General features: G+C 41.8%; 1 protein-coding gene across 1 annotated transcript in view; it reads left to right on the top strand.

Annotated features, from left to right (window-relative positions):
- The window catches only part of LOC5571800 (frequenin-1), a 592,818-nt gene that overhangs the window by 117,157 nt on the left and 458,022 nt on the right, over positions 1 to 17,639 (top strand). The window contains exon 2 of the mRNA XM_001659880.2: positions 1,735 to 2,181. Coding sequence (XP_001659930.2) covers positions 2,118 to 2,181 — 64 coding nt within the window. The 5' untranslated portion in view covers positions 1,735 to 2,117. The remainder of the gene's footprint in view (positions 1 to 1,734; positions 2,182 to 17,639) is intronic.

Raw genomic sequence — 17,639 nt, 5'->3', positions numbered from 1 at the left:
AACACGGTCTTCAAATAGCAAAGGTTACACACTAACATTCCTTCCCCCAATCCCACCTGACTGCAAGGACGAAGCCGGCGCCGTTATTGACCATGTAAAATAGAGGCACTGAATTATGCACACTGAAGAAGATTTTGGCCAATCCCAGCCGTACTTCTAGTTGATCCTTTGTGCATTTTCACTGACTTCGGTCAATCACGGAATAGCAACCATTGATATGTGCAGTCAGTCTAAGCTAAGCTAAGCTAAGTTACTAAAACTATATGCCCCTCTTCTTAGTTTATATTTTCTCTAGTACCCCTCTCAATCAATCTCAAATCAATCTCAAATGTGCATAGCAAAAGCCACTTTGAAGGGAAATCAAAAAGATGTGTTTCAAGAAGCTGCGCCGTGATGATAAGGGATGGTTTTCAAAATCGCATGAAGGCGAGGACAGGGCAACATTACCAACAAAGAGGTCTTAACGGCGGCCGAGGGAATCAAGGCGAATAAGGCGCCTGGCACTGAAGATAACCATAGCTGACAATGTCCATATCATTCGCAAAGCAAACAAATTGATTGGATTTGTTGAAAATTGTATCCTAGCTGTCAAGCTTGACTCTTTGTATAACTCCTACTAGCGCAATGTTAAACAACAGACACTGCACGAAAGTTCCCCACCTTGTCGTAGTAATCGTTGGGACTCAAACGAACTGGAACACTCATCTGAAATCTTCATACAATTTTGCCCACCTTTCATCGAAGCTTTAATTTTTACGATCCTATAGTGGTTTCAAAAAGAGGTCGGAGATTTATTATTACAATTTTTCTTTATTTTGGTGGCTTTTCGCTCTCGACGAGTTCGCCACACTCATATGTGTGGCGAACTCGTCGAGTGCGAAAAGCATCCTGAATAAAGATAAAAAATAGTATTAGTTATTAGAGAATATAATTCGCTATATTGAATAAAAACCTGTATTCAAATTAAATTTGTCTTTAGGTTGTATTGCCATTATAGTGAAGTTATAAATTTAAACTTCCAGCTAACTGTCGTTGATTTCGACATACTGCACATGATTAAAATATAATCGATTTTAATTACAACAGCAAACAACCCTCAAATCCAACGCTACGGCACGAAGCTACAATCAACTTTTGATTACTTGAATCGCAGGTTTAATTCGTTAATACCCGTGCTCGACCCGGATTGTGCCAACGCCGACCGCAATCGCAGCAAACTGCACCGGACACGACAATGGCGCACCAAATAATTATTCCGTTCCACAATCATCATCATCATCATCATCATCATGGTGATCGCACAAACACACTCGCCCACTTTGTTTCGAAACGTGCCCCGCCAGCATCCGAATGAAATCCATCGACCAAAACAAACCCATCAAGTTTTCATTTGGGGAACTTTAACTTCCCGTGATTTTATTGTCCGCAACGTTAAATGTTTCGTGCGAAATTTGTGTCGACATCGCAGCCACCCCCGAAAACTGACTGACACGGGGTGGTGTGAATAAAAAGTCGTAAAGTTGAGTTTACCTCAACTTTCTCCCCAAATAGATTGAAGGCTCACCGGGATTTCGAAGATGCTCATCGAAATTCCATAGATTCTCATTCCATTATTAGGATATTCATTAGAATCCCAAAAATATTTGAAATTCCGCTAAGAAAATAAACTTTTATTCATTAATTTATCCACGCCACCTACTGACTGAGTTGCCTTTTCTCATTTTTCGTTTGCAGGAATGACATCCAGGCGTGCCATGAGCGGACGACGACGGTGGTGAATCCCCCCTATCCAGAAAGCGAGAAAGAGAGTGTCCTACCCCTCGTCCCGTTTTCCGGCCTTCCGGAAGTGCGTTTCTAAGTTTTGGTTTTCCGAATAGTTATTGAAGCAGCAACCCGTCCCACCGGATCGAATCCCGAAGAAGAGATTACATCCGTAGTTTAGTAGCGCGGAAAAGTGGAAAATTTCTTCTGAAGTTTTGGGTGTGTTCCAGAGTGAATTTTGGGTGTGAATTTTCCTGGGTGTAGTTTAGTGAGTTGCCTGTGAGCAGAGGAGTAGTTGAAGAAGAAAACAGGAGGACAAGCGGCCACCACACGGAGGATCAACAGCAGCAGCAATAATGGGCAAAAAGAACTCCAAACTAAAGCAGGACACGATCGATCGGCTGACGACGGCGACGTACTGTGAGTATATTGGACTTAGTTTTGGCACCTGCTACTGTTTGAATTAATTTTAGCGTTGCACAGTGGGAGATGTCGACATCTTAGCGCCTCAATCATGCAATCAATGGTTATGGTGTCTTCTACAAAGTGAAATTGAAAACTTATTTCTTGAATTTAACAGTGTTGTAATAGTCATAACGCAACTGATTTCCGTTGCGTAATGACTCTTACGATACTGCATTATTCATTGCAGGAAAATATGCCGATCCATGACAGATGGGCGTGGTGAAGACGCTCACCTTGTACATATAATGAAAAGTTAGAAACTGAATGTTCTATCTCACTTTAATTTATAATGTTGAATATCAAAAGACGCGCATTTGGTTAATGGAAAATTCCAAATTTCTAAGGTGCTATTTATTAAAAGCGGAATCTTCCACCGTGCGTTGAAAAATGGGTTGCTTTGTTTCAAAGGGGGAGGGTTTAGCTAAGGAAGAAGCGTTGAGGTTAGAGTTAATTATGGGATTATTGAGAGCGATGCGGCTGTGGCTTCTGTGGGATTCGAACGGTTAACCCAGCTGAGTGAACCGCAAAACCAAAAGTTAACGTGTTCCGGAACGGCTTCTTGCATTAAAGGGAGATGGTGTAACTATCTGGAAATCCACTTAGTTGGGAGAAGAAACTTAGTCGTAGCATCCGTAGTGTTTGAGTTGAAAGCGGATACGCATCTTCGGGGAAGAACAGAAAAATGAACTTTGAGGTATAATGTTGAATAACATGTTTGGAAGTTTATTAGCATGGAAAGAAATTCGATCGAAGCATGCTACATTTTCATTCATGGCATGCTTTAATAATTTTGACTGTTAGACGTGTAATCAACTACGAGTACTGACTGACTGACACAGTTTACACCCTTTCAACATTCTTAACAAATTTCTTTCTCTGGATAAAGAACCCATCCGTAATTGTTTCCATATCCCTTCTAGCACCTTCCCACGATTTCAGTGATAAAACATTGCACTGCTTATTACCAAAAGCTGTCCGAGTCAGGTGCGCAACAGATTGTGAACCTCCATCACAGCCGTCGTAAAAGAGGTGAATGCTAAATGCAGGACCTTTTTTTTCTACTGGCCTTTGCCTAAAGTTAAGGAGAAAGAAGCAAGCAACTGGAAACTAATTAACAGGTGTTGCAAATAGTTTTGGATTTGCACGAAAGAATTTTGGCACCGGCCAATGGTTGCGATGACGGGGTTAATTTAGTGGAAGTTGTTACTACAAATGGACAATTGTTTTCCTTTAGCATTCCGTTTTCAACGTATTCCTTCGAAATGTCGAAGATTCTACGCTATTTTGGCATAAGGTACCGTGGGGCAAGTGGGTAATGGAAATGGCATAGTTGAGATTCTTCAAATTCTAGAAACTTTAAATTGAAATAAATGAGGTCGTGTATATTTTTTAGCTTGACTCCCACCAAATATAAGCAGCATGCTGAAATTGATTTTTATGAAAAATTGAAGAAAAAAATACAGAAAATGTTTTTGAAAAATGTCTTTTTTCTTTTCACTTGCCCCAAAAGTGGGGCAAGCGAAAAGTTTACCGTTTTGAACAATAAATTCAAAAACAAACAGTTGTATTCACGATTTCTATTAGCTTTAACATTTGTTAAGACTTCCCAATGAACAATAACATAAGTAACAGTAGAATTTCTGCTGTAAAATTTCCACCGCTCGTTATTTGTTTTTGAGAATGTCGGATAACTCTTCGAGAGAAATCAAACGGAATCCTTCAATTCCCATTTTTGTGTTTTGAACGAGCTTTACATAGACATTCCACGAGATTTCCGTGTGTTCTCTAATATTGCAACATTTCAGTCAACGTCTTCGTTTCAATTGGCTACCCGAAGTAGACATATTATTATTGTAATGTTTGGCAACATCTTTTAGAGAAGTTCCATGATTTCTAATAGCTTTTAACGCTTAAGTATAGTGTTTCTAGAATTATCAGCACGTTATATTTTTCTATGATAATTTCGAACCATGTTTACTTATGGCTAATTAAAGAGAAAACACAAATTCAATCTCTAATGATAAACTTTTCACTTGCCCCACCTGATAAGAAAATTGACGGTGTTTAAATTTAGTTATTTTTAGGTCTACGTCAAATTAATTCTTAAACTTTTTATTGCGGTTTGAAACTGTCACAGAGGACAACTAAGAAGTGGTACAGGAAATTATTTTCCGCAACTTTTTTCCACTTGCAATATTAAAATCAGATTGTACGCCACCAATTCGTTACGTAGTAACAGTTGACAGGTTAACAATTTTTCGCTCTATTATGCAATAATGGCTGAAAAATCTCAGAAATCTCTTACCTATCGTAATGTTCGTAAATGGTCTCAAAGGTTTACGCATGAGTTTAAAACGTTAGTTCACATATTCAGTAAAATATATCAATTGTTTTCACTTACCCCATTTACCCACTTGCCCCGCGGTACCTTAAATGAGAATATAAAGAATTCCTTATTAGAGGGTCTTGTTCCGGGAACCCCGGGATCTGAAAAATCCCGATACCAGGGATAATTTTGAAAGTCCCGGGATTTCCCGAAATTGTATGATGGACAAGAAAATGTTGCTGTGTAATTTTTAAATTATGGTACAAAACAAACGGCATGTTGTTCTGGTGACAAAGAGTGGAATCCATGCATTTTGTTATTGCTTTTAGCTCGCTAAATAATACTTTCCTTAAGGTTATACGGGCTTTCGCCCATATTCTTCTTCGGTACACTATTTACGTAATTTCCAATCCAGTTTGATAACTTTATATACGATTTCAGAAACATTTTTCTTTTTGTTTTTTGAATGTAATTTTCAATGTCAACTGACCCATAGCTAAATAATTGTGAAATCCATAGTGAAATTTCAAATGTGTCCTTAACAATGTCTCGATTCGAACGCAAGTTTAAATTGTAGCCCGAAAAAAGTGCTTACTTTTAAATGTTGTGTCAATAATCTTTATCAGCTTTATCTACGTATGAAGTTTGTCTACATTGTCAACCCAACGTTTTTTAGTTAAATTTTAAATCCCACCTACTATCCCACATTGTCGTATGAGTATATTACCCAACTGGAAAACGTTTGGTAATGACTCATAACGCAATGCATTTCAGTTGCATAATGGTTTATTACGCAACACTTTTCAGTTACGTTATGAGGCACATACGAGTTATATAACTATCATTCTTAGGAAAACAGAGAGGTCTATGAATTTTTGTTCTTAGAATTTGTGTAATTATCATTATTAGTGGGTTGGAACTTTGAAATTGTACTGGGGAACTGAGGAATATTTTCTTACTGTGGTTTTGGGACCACCAGTTGGATATTTCACAACTTCTCCCGCCGTTCTGTGCACTGGACTTGGAATAGATTTCTCTGGTAGGAGATGGGCCAGGCCCATATACGCTGCTGACTCAATGGCCGCTATGAAAATTGTAAATTATACACTTTATCGGACGCGACGATTTGTAATCGTCGCCGATGAAACTGTCGCTAAAATCGTCGTCAGCCAACCAGTCGCTGTGAATTTGACGTTTCACCAGTCCTACCAACATAACGAAAATCACCTCCTTTGATTCATTTGCTGGCGACGATTGTGTCGGTCTGTTGAAAAGTTGACGGCGCGTTTTGTCGGTCATGAAATAGACAATAAAATGTAGTATAGTTGAGTTTACTACATTCACGGTAGTAAACGCAACATATGGAACACGATTGGAACGTGTTAGTGTCATTTTCCTTTCTACACCTTTCGAATATACTACAAACAACGCGTTGCTATGAATAAAGGTAGCATTCTCTACAAAGCTACTTGTAGTTAGCTTCAGAGGTTGCTACACCCCAAATAACATTAGTAGCTGAACGATAGCTTATCAAACTGAAATAAGCTTTCGAGTGATTTGTTCAACTTTTATTCAGCATAAATGTTAGTTGGGACATGCTCTGAGATTGTGGAATTGTATGGAATAATTCACTTTTGAGTAAAAATCATGGGAAAACGATATGAGTTTTGATATTTCGGAAGGTATTTTGAGTTTTGCTTAGGAGTTCTGAGGTTACGAAAACATTCGCCCCGCCAATTCTGAGATTCCGGCAAGATTACCAGCCGTAGCAATTTGTTATATCCGTGTGAATTCCGGCATTACGATTATGTTATTGTCTAGGAATGTTGGGATGTCGGTCAGATATTTATAATTCTGAATTTTACGTGTAAATTCTGACATCTCAGATTCCGTGATCTCCTACAGGAATCCGATAGGAATGTAGGATTTTTAATTATAATTCTGGAAAAGCCATTCTAGGAATATTGCGGAGATATTAGAAATCTGGTAAAATCTCTAGAATTCTGGTGGAAATGGATTCCGGTTATAAATGTCATGGAATTAATGAGAATATATGAGATTTCGGTGGGATTCCTGCGCATTATTGTGTGAATATTTGGAATTCTGAAAATCATTTTTTTTTGAGTTTTTGTAAAAAACCTCTAAGTTTCCGTTCATTTCCAGTTCCATTGGAATTTCAAAGCAAAGTTTTAATATAAACCTTTTGAATGTCAGTAAATATATTGTAGATCCCAAAGTTATTTTTTGTGAAATCGATAAGAATTTTAATAATTTCAAAGGGAAACCTAATGTTTTAGGGGAGATCCTTATTGAATTTTAACGACTACCATCGGAGTCACTACAATTCCCATAAAAATCTGTACACTCTACATTCTATCAATTCCAAGGATACTATCAGGAGTTCCACCGAAACAACGAGAATATTACAGAAACACTTAGAATTTCCGGAATTCAACATGCTGTCAAGAAAACATGAGGGGATCCTCAAAATTCTACCGCAATTTCACCAGAATCTCAGTACACTAGGAAACATGTGGTTCTTAGTTCGATAGCTGTAATCTCAAGATTTCTCCATACATTTTAAGCTAAAATACAAAAATTCACCTAACTCTGGCATTGGCGAAGACCGAAAACCATCCAGAAAATTCTTTGATGTACCATCATCACAAAATCATACACATAAAAAGAATACCAGACTAATCGCAAAACTAGACTACAAATTTTGTCAAATTACAGCACCTTCATGAATTTGTCACGTAATCGATTAGATTCCATGCGTTTCCTTCATATGCATGATTGTATCAATTTTAGGCATCACTCTGAATAGATTTTTCTTTACGTGCAGGATCACGCTGCATTCTGAATGGATGTTTCTTAACGTGGAGCAAAGTTGATTGAGTTGGTACCGTTGTTTTCAAGTGTTGTTGAAGATCGAAAGAGAGATGATTTCACCGTGAAATGGACTATTGTTTTTGAAAATTTGTAAAACGATGACGGTTATTTTCTTCTAAAACGTCATTTGTATTCTTAATCCTATCAAATGCGAGCTAAGCTAATTATTGCGAATCAAATACATTCATTTTAGGTCACTTCGATCTCGAAACGTCAAAAGCTCAATGTAAACAAAAAAAAAACAGCCAATAACAGCTGTCTCATAGACTGCCTTATGAACTAATCTACGATTATGTCACGCTGCAACTTCCAGCGGGAAGAAAATCTTTACTGTGGGCCATGTTCACAAAAAAATTAACGATTTTGCTGCGCATTCATCCACTCAATGTTCATCCGGTGAACATTCCTTCACTGGATGTTGGTCCGAATGTCATTTTATGTAAACACGACCCGCATTTAGAGCGGAAAAGAAAAAAAAAATCGTCAATAAAAGAAGACCGTTGATAAGTCCATAGAGGTCTACAAGCAAACTGCTACGAATACCAACGTACGATTGTAGTCGATTTCCTCAGAATGAAAACGTATCGAAATTTGTTTGACGTCATTTGAGCTTTCGGTCAACGCCAGTCCAACAAGGAAGTGAATGCTCAGCAGCAATTCTGTTTATGTTTGCTTTCTAACAGCAAGCAAAAGCAATGGTGTGACAGTTCTCACAGCAAACAAAGAAAATTTTGTCAACATTGCACTAATACGCAGGCAATAGGCAAATATAATGCGCCACCATCAAAGAGGTCGCTGGTGGAGAATGAAAGAAATCTCACTAAAAATGTTTGTTTACGTCCAAAATTATTTTTTTCAACTCAAAAATTAGGTCATAATCAATCGATTATTGAACTATTTTCCATTGGCATAATCATTTGGAACCATTATTCTTGCGATACGCGTGATTTTACAACAAATTTAATCACTTACAAAGATTCCGGAAGTTTATAACCTTATTGTTGCCAAACACCAATTTTTAATTTTATCTAAATAATCGTACATGAGCACTGACCGAATCCGTACATTTTCGAAGGAAAAAAAAAGTTTATTATGTATGTTTATTCAATGCTCTCTGATCGTCTACAAAATAACTATTCTGAGAAAAAGTGTAAATTGTTTGTTCCTTTCTATGCTACAGATGGTGCGTTCTCAATCCAACCTCTTTTTTGACGGTTCTTCCACTAGCCACCAAATGTCGGAGTGACCGTTTAGCTTTGAAAATATTAGCCTATTGGATTCGTCTATTTAAATGAAAATATGTCGCTTAACAATTCAAAAGGGCCAAACCTCAGATCGTTGGTTCTGAGAAAAGTTTATGTGAATATTGTTCACCACATTTTCAATTTCTATTTTTCAACTTTCAAATCAATCAATGTGATTTCTTACTCGTTGAGTGCCCTTTTTCTATAACCACACGTTAATTATCGATAAAACTGATTATTCTGAAAACTTTGGAAAAAATAAAGAGTTCAAAGCTTGGTCTATTTTCGATTTTCAACCAGGCCTTGGCCTTTTTATAGCCCAACTTAAATTTTGTTAGCGTGTCTTGGCTCAAGGCTACCGTAATTTCGGGTGAAATTGATCATTTTCCACGGTTTTTCTGGTCTGATTTCTGAGATGTTATCAATGCCATACAACTAAATACAGGAAAACAAGTACGACGATGAACCTCATTGGCTCATGTACCGACATTTTCTAACAAACGTGATTTTAGAGCTTAAAATAATCACTAAAATAAAAAATCGGTAATTTTTATATTTCGGGGTGAAATTGATCACTTGTCAATGTGATTATTGTTAGTTTTGAAATAAACTACATACTTAATTTGAGCCTCCTGATTACGAATATGCCTGCCAAATTCTTAACAAGACAATATTCATGAAAATGATCGTCAATTAAATTTCAAGAATACCACGGAAAACGCCTAAATGTAGGCAATTTCCAAAGGAATTTTCTAACATGCAGCCGATATTCAATTATTTCAACAAAATTAGCAAATTGGTACGAATTTTGATGGTAAAATTGGGTTTGGGGATATATGTTAAGCATCCTCACAAACTTTCAGGCTGACGCCATGTTCAAACCCTTGTCTAGAACTAGAAGTTTATGGTTGTCTATCAATATCACACAAAACATGATTCTGGAATTTTACATTATTTTCATAGAAATAAGCATTTTTTGACGCAAAACCCTTCACTACACACATTTTGCCAATATCTAAGACAAACAACGTTCATTTACTATAGATTGCATTGATTTCTGTGCACTATTAGTAAGATTTAAAATCGCATGACGCGGTGATCAATTTCACCCTTCTGATCAATTTCACCCGAATTTACGGTACGCCCTTTTGGCTTACAACGAATGAGCAAGAGATATAGATAGAATATAGAGGACGAATGTTGCTGGTGTTCCCTTCGTTCTCACTCGAAAACATGTTGGGTACATAAGTGCCAAACTGCATACCGTCAAACGGGGCTTCTTTTGACATTATTTCCACATTCTCTAACTTTGAGGATTTGTATCTCTTAGAATTATAAATAGATGTTGATAATTTTTGCCTATATTTAAGTTATATATGTACGTAACAAATGTGCAAAATATGAGGCAAATCCATCAAGAAATAACAAAAATGCTTGAATAGCGAAAAAAGTATGTCCTTCAAGACAAAAAAGGGGCTTGTAACCGCGGCGGAGTTGGGAAGACCGATTAGAGTTGGGGTTTTGCTTCTCTCACAGCACTAATTCGACACGGCACGTTACTTTTGCGGACTATCGCGAGACGGAATTTATTGGCGAATTGAATATAGGATACAGCGATGTGTATAGTTTGAGGATATATTTTCGACTAACTCGATACTGCTTTGCATATAGGTTTATATGGGAATTCAGTTCAGGAAAAAGGCCTATCCGAATGTAGATCGGGATCGTATTTCTCTCACTAGCTGAAGGCTAGTGATAAGGAAGAGTGATAACTGGTAATATAGGCTAATTGGAACGAATGAGATGGATACTGTTATCACTAGTTTTAGTACAAGAGAATATTGCAAATTGGGAGATATTAACGCTCTTAAATCTAGGGTGGCTCCAACATGCCGGCCCCTGTTGAAAGGTCGATCCTTTCAAACAGACTAATACCAATGATGCTGAGAGATGAGAATTGGTTGCCAATCGTTGTCGACTATTTCGTCACACTTCGGAAGACTCGCCGGTCTGTTTTGGTTCCTCTTCTAAACAACGTAGGTCAGCGACCTCGGTGGTAATCAGACTACCTTTCGACTGCGCTATTGATCGGTGATGGTGCTACTACGGACGATATCTTGTGGGTGGTTGTGACGTCATCGGGAGTCCTCTTGTTGTGATACACTCGGGGTTCGATTGGGTTGATCTTATGGTTCATCTCGATGTCATCGGGTTGGGCGTACTCAATGGGAGACCATCGGAGCAGCCATCGATGCGCAGGACATGCCGGAGTACAAACATTCCATTAGTTTTTTGAAATTTCATTATAAAAACATACTTACAGGGTTCGGAGGCCCTGGGGCCTCCGATCGTTGCGCAGTACTATTGTACTACGATGGAAGAGTCATCTAGGGTGTTATCAGCCGGGGCGACCGGTTCGGTTGTGGGTTGACGGATGGGAAGCACGCAAATCTTTGCGATTCCGCGCCGATACTCTCCATCTGCTGTCCGGACGTCTACTACCCGGATGTTGCCATCGTCTCCACGGAAAATGTTGGTGATCCTTCCGTACTTCCACTTCAGAGGTGGCAGGTCATCTTCTTTCAGGAGTACCATCGTTCCTATGACAATGTTGTCCCGAATGCGAGTCCACCTGGTGCGCGGGTGAAGACCAGAGAGGTAGTCTGTGGTCCACCGTTTCCAGATACGCCGGAGAAGTTCTTGATTCGTTTGGTAGCGATCCAGTCGGTTTCGTGGTACATCCGTGAGATCGGGTTCAGGGAAGCAAGTCAACGGACGGTGAACGAGAAAGTGACCTGGGGTTAAAACCTCCAAGTCGTTGGGATCGGTCGAAAGTGGAGTCAACGGCCGAGAGTTTAGGCAGGCTTCAATGCGGGTCAGTAGAGTGACGAACTCATCCTGAGAGAGGACGGAGTTCCCAACGGTTCGACGAAAATGTAGCTTAAAGGACTTGACGGCCGCCTCCCACAACCCGCCAAAATTTGGGCTGCGAGGCGGAATGAATTTGAAGGTGATGCCTTCATCGGCACAGTGATTGACAATTTCCCCTTGATGTTGCTGAGAGCGAAACTGCTTGGCCAGTTCCTTCAACTCACGCGCTGCTCCTTTGAAGTTTGTGGCATTGTCACACTCTATTAGGTTCGGCTTTCCTCTTCGAGCAATAAACCGATGCAATGCTGCCATGAACGCCGCAGTAGATAGGTCGTAGACAAGTTCTACATGAATAGCCTTGGTTACAAGGCACACGAAGATAGCTACGAAGCCCTTTATGGGAGGAGCCTTTCTCGTTCTGCGGTACATGAACGGTCCACAGAGATCTACTCCGGTGTTAAGGAAAGGTAACGTCGGAATAACTCTCTCTGGAGGCAAATCTCCCATGATCTGCTCGAGGTTACGAGGACGGCAGCGAAAACAACTTACGCAAGAGTGCACAACACTTCGTGCCAAATCTCGGAGTCGAAGCGGCCAAAACTTCTCTCGGACGCATGCCGCAAGCAGCTGAGGTCCGGCGTGTAGATTCTTGAGGTGGTAATAGGAGACAATCGATCTAGTTAGAGGATGTCGTGCTGGCAGGATGATAGGATGCTTTCTGTCTTCGGAGATGTTCGCATTTCTGAGTCGGCCTCTTATTCGGAGAATCCCTTCGACGAGAATTGGAGCAAGCGTGCGAAGATCCGAATTAGAATCAACTTGGCCCTGTTTACCTATAGCTTTGATATCCTTAGCGAAAGCTTCTTGTTGCGCTAGGCGAACTAGATGAGCGGTAGCTTCAGCAAGTTCCGAAGTCCGCAGGAAACCATTGAGTCGATTTAAACGGTTGATTGGGTTGGTGTTATGGACGAAGCGACGTAGAAGTGCAACGATACGCACGAGTGCTGGAAATGATGATCGAATTGAGAAGATTTCGCTTGGATGGTGCACCTGCACCGGTAGCGAAACAGCTCGTTCTTCTAGTTCTTCGTTTGGAAAATCACTGGGCAGCTGGGGCGTTAGAGGTGGCCAAAATCGAGACGGTTGACTAAGCCATTGCGGACCGATCCACCAGGATTGAGTTTCCTGCAGCTGGCCTGGATACATGCCGCGGGAGATAATATCCGCAGGATTTTCGATGCCAGGAACATGCGCCCAAATACCGCTGGCGGTGAGATGCTGCACTTCTGACACACGATTCGCAATGAAAGTTTTCCACCGCGATGGTGTCGACCGCAGCCAGTGGAGAGTGATCATTGAATCTGTCCAAAAGATGGCCTTGACGTTCAACGCTGTACTTTCTTGAACCTTGTGGTAGAGATGGCTCAACAAGAGTGCCGAAGAGAGCTCCAATCTTGGCAAGCAGATACGCTTCTGCTTTTTCGAGTCACCCAGTGGCACTACCTTAGACTTGGCAGCTAGTAGGCGAACGGCGATCGTTCCGTCGGTCGAAACGGTTCTTAAATATAGACAGGCTCCGTATGCCTTTTCGGAGGCGTCGCAGAACCCATGAACTTCAATCGATACGAGCACGGAAGCAGGTGCCGCCCATCTTGGAATGCTGATTGTTGCTAATTCCTCTAAACTGCTACGGAACTCCAACCAATGCTGCTGCTCAGATTCATTTAGTGGGTCGTCCCAGTTCTTGGAGGTGCGCCAGAGAGTTTGAACGAATAGCTTCGCAAGCACTACAACTGGACCGATCAGTCCAAGAGGGTCGTACAGTCGAGCGGTGTCGGAGAGAACAATTCGACGGGAAATTGGTCCACCCTGAGACCATTTGGGAGCGGAGTAGCGAAATACGTCATCTGATGGCTGCCATTGTAGTCCCAATGTCTTAATTGGAGCAGAAGAAGAATCTGGCGAAAGGCTGGTTCGTTCATCGCGAAGTTCCAGGGGGATCTTGGAGAGTATAGCTGGCGAATTCGACGTCCATTTTCGCAAGCTCATTCCAGCAGATTTCAGCAGCTGTAGAAGCTGCTGACAGGCTTCTTCACCTTCGTCTTCATCGTCGACGCCGGTCAACATGTCGTCCATGTAGAAATCCTTTGCTAGGATCACCGAAGCGAGAGGAAATTCGTCTGAACCGTCCTTGGACAACTGTTGAAGGCACTTGGTTGCCAAATATGGGGCAGGGGCTGTGCCGTAAGTCACTGTTGTGAGTTCGAAGGTGCGTAAGGGTTGGGAAGGAGAATCGCGCCAGAGAATCCGTTGTAAGGGGTAATCCATTGGATGAACTCGAATCTGGCGGAACATTTTTTCAATGTCCGCAATGATGACGAACCGATGCATACGAAAACGCAAGATGATTGCCAACAGGTCGTCTTGGATGACTGGACCAACCATAAGCGCGTGATTCAGTGAGATACCGCTATCAGTTGAGCAGGATGCGTCAAACACTACCCGCAATTTCGTGGTGGTACTATCTGCCTTCTCGACACCGTGATGCGGCAAGTAATACGAAGTACAGCTGGCTGAAGCATCCTCGTCGCATACTTCTTGCATGTGGTTAAGCTGGTGGTACTCGTCGATGAAAGCTGAGTAGGCGTTCATCAATTTTGGATTGGCTTGCAGACGACGCTCAAGAGCAAGAAATCTACGACTTGCAATATCCTTCGAGCTCCCTAATTTATTAAGGATCGACGGACGTTTGGGAAGAGTAACCAAGAAGCGACCCGATTGATCTCGAAAGACGTTGGTAGCGAAGTGTTCTTCACACAGGGTTTCCTCAACCGAATGAGTACTTCTGGTCCAGCAGGATTCTATCTCCCAAAAACGGGACAGTTGTTCATTGAGAGATTCTGCACTGGTGACATGAGCGAGCTTAGGTACACACTCATGAATTTGATTGGATCCGACCTTCCCGGAAGCAACCCAGCCAAAGACGGTGTTCTGTAGGATCGGTTTCTCAGGACCCAATTTGATGAAACCTTCAAGCAACAGGTCGTAGTAAATTTCCATGCCGATCAGGATATCAATAGGTCCAGGTTCATGGAACTGAGGGTCAGCTAGGGTGAGATTTGACGGAATGCTCCATGGCGAAGTATCGATGCATCTGACTGGTAACTCCCTAGTAATCTTCTTCAGGACGTTACAACGTGCATCAGCGACGAAATCCGAGCAGCGAGAACCCATTCGGACGAAAACAGCATGGTACGAAACGACGATAGAATTACCCACACCTCCGATTTCTTGACGATCGGAGAAGCGATGTAACTGTAGTTTTTGAACGAGATTTTCCGTAACCAGGCTCAGTTGAGAAGCAGGATCTAAAAGAGCTCGTGCGAGCTGCGGCTGTCCATGGTTGTCGAAGATCTTGATGACCGCAGTTTGCAGCAACACAGTGGCAGGAACATTACGGGAACTTCCGACGAGAGTGGTAGATACGAGGGTAGAGGCATTGGCTGATGGCGATTGGGGTTCTGCTGTCGACGGAGGTCGAGCGTGTGCGGACTGATTTGATGGGCTTGGTTGATTGCCTTGAGAAGACGGCGACGATTGCGAACTGACAGCAGAAGTGGGTGGTTTCGGGGTGGGTGAACGATCTTGCGATTGTTGGTGGAGCATAGTGTGGTGCTTCTGGCTACATACTCTGCAGGCACTTGAGGAGCAATTTCTAAGTAGGTGGGAGGAGGAGAAACAATTGATGCAGAGGTTTTTCTTCTTCACTTGCTCGAAACGTTGGGCGACTGACAACTTTTGGAACACCTCACATTTAAAGGGAGAGTGGGGCGGTTTCGAGCAAAACGGACAAGCACCGGATGACGAACTGGTGGTAGTGATAGTGTGGACTGTATTAATTTTGGGTTTCTGTGGCCGAAACAATTCAGCTTTAGCGGGTTCGAACGAACGAGACTTCGACGGTGTCAGCGATTGGAGCACCGTTAGATGAGTACGAAGAAACTGGATTATATCTTCGTATTTGGGAACCTCTGTTGATTTATGGTGGGTTTCCCACTGCTTTAGTGTGGACGGATCCAGTCGGCTACACACCATGTGTGCCAACAATACACTCCATCCGTTAGTTTGAATGCCCATCTTGTCAATCATGCACAGGTTTCGCTCGAAATCATCCACCAGGTGCATAAGAGACTCATAGCACTCTCTCTTCATAGGCTCGATTGCGAACAGGTGGTCGATGTAGGTTTTCACAACTAATTTCTTGTTGTCGAATCGCCTTTCCAACAAAGTCCATGCGACGGAATAATTTGCAGCAGTGTGCTCGACGGACTCAATAACTTTCTTGGCATCCTTGGAAAGTGAAGCAACAAGATACGACAATTTATCGATAGGCGATAGCTGGGGATTTGAGTCTATGAGAGATTTGAAGGTGTCACGAAACGATATCCATTCCGAAACACAACCAGAGAATGTCGGGAGTTTAACTTCTGGGAGCTTTATTCGTGAGTAAGGGCTATCTTGTACATTTACGCTGTCTCTAGAAGTAGTAGGGACGACCGCTTGCGTGGGTGTGGTTAATTTGCGAATTTCAGTGGTAAGGAAACTGTGGACCCGCACAAAATCGTTTTCGAACCGCTGTCGAATGAGACGATTGGCTTCTTCCGTAACTCTCATACCTTCTTCATCTGTCTCAAGCCGACCGGACTCATCCCCATACAGCTCAATCTTCAAACGATTGGCCTGAAAATCGTTATACAAAGACTCCGCTCGTTGCTTCCATCCCTCGAGCTGTCCTCTATCGCGCTCAGCATTGAAATTTTCTACAAAGTGCTTCATATTGGTCATGGTGTCCAGATAAAACCGCTCTTGGCGGGAAAGTGTCCTCAAACTCGGCGACATTTTCCACGCCTCGACGACCGAAATCAATCACTCAACTCCACACCTACGTGCAAAACAAAACCACCGACCAATTTGAATGCCAGAGCACCTAGCCACCAACCAACTAGCTCACACGGGATGAAAGCAAACGAAGCCACTATCAGTTTCCTCGCAACAAAATTTGTTAAACTAACAAGGTGTCTACTCACAAAAACGTGGCGATCTGGTGCCTTTGACCGACGTCCTATTGTCCTCTGTAGAACAATGCGGAACCAAGCCAAGCCAGCCTACCTTCCTCGCACAATGGGGACCACGCTAGATGCTGGATCTAGCACATGCAGCACCACAGGCCAGCCAATACTCCAACGACACTAACGAGATCGATGTTAATTAACGATCGATCTTTCGCGCACTTTAATTAACCCGCTCTGGGGCAGATAATGTTCGCAATTTCACTTGCAGAAAGTCACTAGCAACGTCTCGTGACGTGTCGCGAATGTTCACTATTCGACAACCGACGAACCGCGAATCGAAATGTCCGAATCGATTACCGTTTTTTCGGGTCACTAAACGGTTGATCCGGCTCGACCAGGACCAAAAATGTAACCGCGGCGGAGTTGGGAAGACCGATTAGAGTTGGGGTTTTGCTTCTCTCACAGCACTAATTCGACACGGCACGTTACTTTTGCGGACTATCGCGAGACGGAATTTATTGGCGAATTGAATATAGGATACAGCGATGTGTATAGTTTGAGGATATATTTTCGACTAACTCGATACTGCTTTGCATATAGGTTTATATGGGAATTCAGTTCAGGAAAAAGGCCTATCCGAATGTAGATCGGGATCGTATTTCTCTCACTAGCTGAAGGCTAGTGATAAGGAAGAGTGATAACTGGTAATATAGGCTAATTGGAACGAATGAGATGGATACTGTTATCACTAGTTTTAGTACAAGAGAATATTGCAAATTGGGAGATATTAACGCTCTTAAATCTAGGGTGGCTCCAACAGGGCTACTTTGGACATTTTCACAATTTGCTAATGGAATGATTTTTCCTTATAGCTTTCAAACTGATTCAATAGATTGTCGTCTACTGTGATGTTATGGAACGTTTTTCAATGATAAACTTAATGTAGAAAATTGCGAAGCTAGAATCAATTACGCATTTATAACAAATTTCAACGAAACATGTAATTAA

This window comes from Aedes aegypti, chromosome 1 (genome assembly GCF_002204515.2).
Source record: "Aedes aegypti strain LVP_AGWG chromosome 1, AaegL5.0 Primary Assembly, whole genome shotgun sequence".
Lineage (NCBI taxonomy): Eukaryota > Metazoa > Arthropoda > Insecta > Diptera > Culicidae > Aedes > Aedes aegypti.
This window is presented reverse-complemented; position numbering and strand designations above follow the sequence as displayed.